The 7,240-nt window shown below is 43.7% G+C and overlaps 1 protein-coding gene across 1 annotated transcript; it reads left to right on the forward strand.

The window, feature by feature from the left end:
- The first annotated feature begins 88 nt into the window (after positions 1-88).
- Positions 89-4,485, forward strand: LOC111319348 (retrovirus-related Pol polyprotein from transposon opus). Its single transcript, XM_022922142.2, has one exon. The coding sequence runs from the start codon at positions 215-217 to the stop codon at positions 4,163-4,165; it is 3,951 nt and encodes a 1,316-aa protein (XP_022777877.2). The 5' UTR covers positions 89-214; the 3' UTR covers positions 4,166-4,485.
- Positions 4,486-7,240: the final 2,755 nt, after the last annotated feature.

The following is a 7,240-nucleotide window of genomic DNA, read 5'->3' on the forward strand; positions in this document are numbered from 1 at the left end:
AAGGGTAGAGAACGATAAACGAATGTGAGGCCTGTAGTGTTTGTAAGGTACACTTCCTGTGCCATACATGACGTAGGTAAGCAGGTAATGTAAGAGAGGATTGAATCATTAAAGCAGCATGGCAGATGTATAGATTAGATTCGTGTGTATCCATTTCCATCGACTTTAGAACGTGACATCTGGCGACGAGGATAGAAGTTGCAGCTGCCCAGACATGGCGTCAATAAAGATAGACGATTTAACGAGTGTGAAACCATTCGATCCACATGGTGAACCTTCAAGCGTGGGAAGGCGATGGCAGCGTTGGTTGAAAAGCTTCTCAGTTTATGCCGATAGCAAAGGCTTGCTCATCCAAGTGGATAAAGCGGATAATAAAATTCAGAGGAGAGCTTTACTCCTTCATTCGGCCGGCGAAGCTGTTCAGGAAATTTTCGAAACGTTACCTGACACAGGCGAGGCGAAAGATTACGAAAAAGCGGTGAAGGCTTTGAACGACTATTTCATTCCAAAGGTAAATTCGACATACCAAAATCACCTGTTTCGCAGCATGGAACAAGAGGACGGCGAAACCGTGGCTCAGTTCGTTACACGATTGAGACACGTGGTCAAAGACTGTGACTACGGCGACCAAGCTGATAACCAGATTCGTGATCAAGTCTTGCAGCGATGTAAATCACATGAACTACGGAAGAAACTACTGGAAAAAGGTGAGCACTTAACCTTAGAGTTGTTACTTTCGACGGCAGCAAACCACGAGCGAGTTCGGTCACAGCTGGAAAATATGGAAGGCAAGAAGGACGTGAATTTCGTCCGTGACAAGCAAGAAGACAAAGGAAAGGAGTCTGCCAAGCGAGCATGCTACAGATGTGGAAAAGTAGGACATTTTGGAAGAGACCCTGAGTGTCCCGCGAAAGGAAAAACTTGCCATAAGTGCGGAGGAGCTGACCATTTTAGTCCACAGTGTAAAACGAAAACAGCCAAACCTCCCAAACCTAGGCGGGAAGAGAAGACAAAAGGAAGGAAAACAAAGAAGTCAGTCAGGTATGTGAGAAGTGAGAGAGATGAAGATGAATATGCATTTACTGTGAATTCTGCTACATCACCTGAGAAAATAGATGTGACTGTGGGTGGAGTTGTAGTGGCGATGTTGATTGATTCGGGTGCAAGCACCAATGTGATTGACAAAAATCTGTGGTTAAAGTTAAAGCAAGACAAGATTAAGTGTGTGTCGAGAAAGAGTGATAAGAAGCTTTATGCATATGGCAGTAAACAGCCGCTGAACGTTCTAGGAACATTCTCAGCAGAAGCGAGAGTAGAGGGAAAAGAGGCCGAAGCTGAATTTGTTGTTATTAATGGCGAAGGGGCGGCACTGCTTGGAAGAGAAACTGCCATAAAACTTGGAGTGTTGAAATTAGGAACCCAGATCTGCACTGTGACATGTAGTGAGACAATCATGTCTGATTACAAGGAGATTTTTGAGGGCGTGGGAAAGTTGAAAGATTTCCAAGTTAAGTTGTATGTGAATCCAGATGTACCCCCAGTGGCGCAACCAGTCAGGCGCACCCCATTTAGTCTTCGAGACAAGGTTAAGGAGAAGATTGAAGAATTAATAGCCATGGATATAATTGAACCAGTAGAGGGCCCAACCCCGTGGGTTAGTCCAGTTGTAGTAGTCCCAAAGCAGAATGACGAAATACGCCTTTGTGTAGACATGCGCAGAGCTAACGAAGCCATTATCAGAGAGCGTTATCCCATACCTACAGTGGACGAAGTGCTCCAAAGCCTCAACCAGAGCACAATGTTCAGTAAACTGGATTTAAAATGGGGCTACCACCAGTTAGAACTCCATCCAGATTCCAGAAGCATCACAACGTTCACTACACATTGTGGTCTTTACCAATACAAGCGTCTCATGTTTGGGATAAGTTCAGCTCCAGAAGTATACCAGCACGTCATCCAACAATCACTAAAAGGCTGTGAAGGTGTTGCCAACATCTCAGATGACATCATCGTTCATGGGAAGAACACTGAGGAACATGACAGAAGATTGCAGCGAGTTTTGGAAAGGCTGAAAGAGAAGAACCTCACACTGAATGCAGAGAAGTGTAAGTTCCATATGACCCAGATGGTCTTCATGGGACTGGTGCTAAGCAACAATGGTATTGGTCCTACTGAAGACAAGGTAAAGGCGATCATTGATGCAAGAGAACCGCAAAGCGCATCAGAAGTCAGAAGCTTTCTGGGACTGGCAAATTACAATGCCCGTTTCATTCCGGACTTCGCTACAACCGCGGAGCCATTGCGAAAGTTGACCAAAAAGGGTGTTCGTTTCGAATTTGGAGAAGAGCAGAAGAATGCATTCAATGAGCTTAAGAGGAGGCTATCAAATGCAGATAATCTTGGCTATTTCGATAAAGATGCCAAGACACTAATCATAGCAGATGCAAGCCCGGTGGGCCTCGGTGCGATCCTCATCCAAGAGCAGCAAGGAAGGAAAAGAGTCATTAGCTACGCAAGTAAGAGTTTAAGCGCGGTGGAAAGGCGTTATTCGCAAACGGAAAAAGAAGCCTTAGCTGTCGTATGGGCATGTGAACGATTCCATGTGTACTTGTTCGGCATTGAATTCACACTGTATACTGATCATAAGCCGCTGGAAACAATCTACTCGAGCAGGTCCAAACCGTGTGCACGAATCGAAAGATGGATCCTGCGATTACAGCCATATAAATTCCAAGTCAAATACCTACCTGGCGAGCAGAATATTGCTGACCCATTGTCACGCTTGTTGCATGCGAATGAACAAGCAGAACCATCACCGGCGCACAAGGTGTCGGATGAATTTGTCAGGTTCGTCGCAGCAACGGCCACTCCTCAAGCGATGACAACACGTGAAATTGAAGAAGCCTCATCAGAAGACAGAGAGTTTGTGGAACTACGCCAGTACATTAAAGATGGGAACTGGAAAGGTGACCAGCATAAGCAGTACGTACCAGTATGTAGCGAACTGTGTGTTATTGGCAAGCTGATCCTTCGTGGTACCAGGATTGTCATACCGAGCAAGCTGAGACCTCGAGTATTGAACCTGGCCCATGAAGGACACCCAGGAATTGTCAGTATGAAGCAGAGGTTGCGATCAAAAGTCTGGTGGCCTGGAATCGACAGGGAAGCCGAGAAGTTTTGCAAAACTTGTTATGGCTGTCAGCTTGTAAGCAGCCCAGCAAACCCAGAGCCAATCAAGTCAACACCATTACCAAGTGGCCCCTGGCAAGATTTGGCCATTGACCTGTTAGGCCCATTACCCTCAGGAGAATCTGTTTTAGTCATCGTTGACTACTTCAGTAGATACTACGAGATAGAAGTCATGCGTTCCACAACGTCAGAAAAAGTCATAGAGTGTTTGGAGAAAATCTTCACCACGCATGGACTACCTCAGTCACTCAGAAGTGACAACGGTCCACAATTCAGATCTGAAGTATTTGAACAGTATTTAGAGAATAACGGTATAGAACACAGGAAAACCACGCCACTATGGCCACAAGCGAATGGCGAAGTGGAAAGACAAAACAGGTCTCTCCTCAAGAGGATGAAAATAGCTCAAGCTGAGGGGAAAGAATGGAAGACAGAAGTGCGCAAGTACTTGGTAGCATATAGGTCAACCCCTCACACTACCACAGGCGTGAGCCCAGCGGAACTCTTGTTTGGCAGAAAGATGCGTACTAAATTACCCGAACTGAAAGAGGAGAGCACAGAGAGCGAGATGAGAGACAGAGATGGCAAAATGAAAGCCAAAACCAAATGGTATGCAGACAAGAAGAGGAATGCCCACGAGTCTTACCTAGCTCCAGGTGACCAAGTGTTAGTCAAACAAGAGCGTAAAAATAAATTATCAACATCATTTGCTCCTGAGCCTTACGATGTTATCACCAAGACTGGAAACAGTGTTGTTATTGAATCACCAGACGGCACTCAACTAATGCGAAACACAACCCATGTAAAGAAGTATGAGGAGACATCACAGAACCCGGGGGAAACAACTTCAACGCTTGATGTTACTGATCCTGTGGAACCGGAAGCAGAACGAGAAAAACTGAGCAGCCCGGTTGTGACGAGACCGATCAGAGTCAGAAAACCGCCGGAAAGATTTAAAGACTATGTTATGACTTGAGTGTCATTATCGAGGACTATGTTTTGACTTGAGTGCCATTATCAGAAACTTTGTCGTGAGTTAATGTCATCATTGACTGTTACTGTTCATAAGGGGAGGATGAATGATTTTGTGGCTAGCCGTTTTATGAGTTTCAATTGTACTAGGCTTTAAGCGACTCTCTGTTGTGTTGACATCTTAGGATCGTTGTGGCTTTAAATAAAAAAAGGAAGGGATGTAGTGTTTGTAAGGTACACTTCGTGTGCCATACATGACGTAGGTAAGCAGGTAATGTAAGAGAGGATTGAATCATTAAAGCAGCATGGCAGATGTATAGATTAGATTCGTGTGTATCCATTTCCATCGACTTTAGAACGTGACAAGGCCCTCTGTGAGAAGATGAGAACCTGTGTACTAATCTTTTGGGTGCGACTGCAGTTAAGGCGTAGCCCGATAAAATGACAACATAACCCGACAAAACGACATAACCGAGTACATTGACGACACCATCCTATAAAATGACTGAAGCCGCAAAGCCCGATAAAACGACGACATGACCGAATAAATTGACGCCACGACCCGATAAAATGACGACATGGCCCAATAAAACGACGACAACACCCAATAACACTGCGGTACGACGCGATAACACGACGACACGGCCCGATAAACCCGATAATCACCAAATGACATTTTTGAACTTATTCACCCTTCATATACTCTAGCATGTTTTCCCATGTTCTGGCATTTTCCGGTATGTTCCGGTGCTTCGGTTTCTGATGTATCGGCGTTGTGTTGTTCCGGTGTCCCGGCGTATTCCGGTGTGTTCAAGCGTTACTAGTTTTATAGTTCTGTTAGTCAGTACATACCATTCTATAAGCAATATGAGCAGTTTTTTGGGTTTTATGATGAGTTTTAGATTTTTCAACCCAATGAAGCCTTCACCGAAACTTTTCTCATTCCGGGCATCAAATTGACGTTCACTTCTAAACAAATGTCGGCAAGCACTTTGTGAAGAAATTAAAGGCTCTTCAGTGTCAACGCTCTCGAAAACAAAACTCAGCGGACTACAAGTTGTGCGGAGTCTTAATAAGGCGCCCTGTTAAACGGCGTGTACTTAAGGCAGGAACACAGTACACCGCCTTACTGTTTGTTTGTATGCATTTGCTTTTTTTTATTTTATTGCTTTGTTGAAATCTTACTGGTTTTAGTACACGCCATGAGAAACAGCCAAGGCTTCACAGCACAGAGCGCGGTTTATCCTCTAATGATGAGATTTATTCTCGTTTTCAAATGTCTTTGGTCATTTGAAAAAGAAACAGGCCAGCAATGAAACAAGGCAACAGAAACTTGATGAGCAGACAAGAAACACTGCAATGAAGAAACCTTGCACCTTTGATGGTAAAGCACAACTAGCGGCTGGATTAAATTGAATTGCATGGTAAGTAAGCAGAAGCCACTGAGCTGATATTTTTATCTTATAACAACCTAAGGTCAATTTACAAAACGTAACGTAAGCAATCCGTCAGAAAGCTCATTAAACATGTCTGTTTCTTTAAGACGATATCAGAAAGGGTAAGAATCGATACGGTGTTCACATATTTACTTCAGATAAATCAAAACGCGCCTGGGCTGCTAGTCGGTCATAACCAGAATTTTCTCTTCGAGTTTTTCCTTAAGGCCAAAGGTCCGAAAAATGAGTTCTATGGAAGGCAGGGAACTTCCAAGTCCACTACGACGAAATTTGACCTACCAAATCGCAATATATTAGACAGCCTGAGTTAGATTAGTCTTGATAGTTAATGTCCAGCGAGCAGTCCCTCACATATGACCAATATCACTGTGGCCCAAGCGTTTCCTCGCTCGCGGAAAAGTTTGAGGACTCGAGCAAGCGAACCGATGACAAGTCTGCGAAGGATGAGGCACTGAAAACAAGCCAGTACAGATATCTCGCCCACCAGTTTCGCGTAAGGCCTCAAACTTTCTCGTGGCACAGGTGCTAACAAGGAAATAAAGTACGGTACAAGTAATTAAAGTACGGTTGAACTAAGACATTGAAAACGGACTCAAGCGTGGTTCGATTAACAAAAGGCCTACAACGTTTAATTGCTCCAATGCCCGATGCGATTTTCTTGGCTATTTTTTCAATGTGCATATTCCATGAAAGGTTTTCGTCTATATGTACACCCAGAGATTTGACTGAGCTAACTTGTTTAATTATGTCACCACCTATGATTAGTTTAGGGGAAGTATCGTAGGTACCTATCCTTTGCCGCGATCCAATTAACATGAATTCAGTTTTAGATGAATTTAGAGTCAATTTGTTTGCAGTGAGCCACGTGTTAACATTGGATAGGTCGTGATTCATAACATCATTGATCATTTCTATGTTCTTACTGGCAAAGGTCAGGTGAGTATCGTCGGCATACATACGTGCAACTGAATTAGACAGGCAATTAGGAAGATCATTTATGTATAGAACAAAAAGCAAAGGTCCTAGAATTGTTCCTTGCGGAATTCCACAAGTGAGAACTTGACTAATTGAGAGCGAACCATTTACAAAACATTGTTGATGGCGATTATCTAGGTATGAGCTAAACCATTCATAAGCGATACCGCGGATACCATATTCGAATAATTTAGACATAAGAATTGTATGGTCAACGGTATCAAAAGCCTTTTTTAGGTCGAGAAAAACAACTGCATTTATACTGCCTTTATCAATGTTGAAGGCCCAATTGTTTGTGGCCTCCAACAAGGCAGTAACAGTTGAACGGAGCGAACGAAAGCCAGATTGCTGGCTGGAAATCAAATTGTTTTCAGTGAGATAACCGTAAACCTGGTCGTAAATGATACGCTCAAACACCTTAGCTACTATAGGGACGATAGAAATTGGGCGATAATTGTTTAAGTCGGAGTGATCTCCCTCTTTGAAAAGTGGGATAACCTTTGCGCATTTCCATTCCTGAGGGAAAACACCTCATCTGATGGACTGATTAAAAATAGAACACAATGGATCAGCTATCAGATCGGCGCACTTCCTAAGAAGTCGCGAAGATATCATATCTAAGCCTGTGGCTTTCGATTTACAAAAGT

The sequence above is a fragment of the Stylophora pistillata genome, chromosome 1, assembly GCF_964205215.1.
Source record: "Stylophora pistillata chromosome 1, jaStyPist1.2, whole genome shotgun sequence".
NCBI classification, from domain to species: domain Eukaryota; kingdom Metazoa; phylum Cnidaria; class Anthozoa; order Scleractinia; family Pocilloporidae; genus Stylophora; species Stylophora pistillata.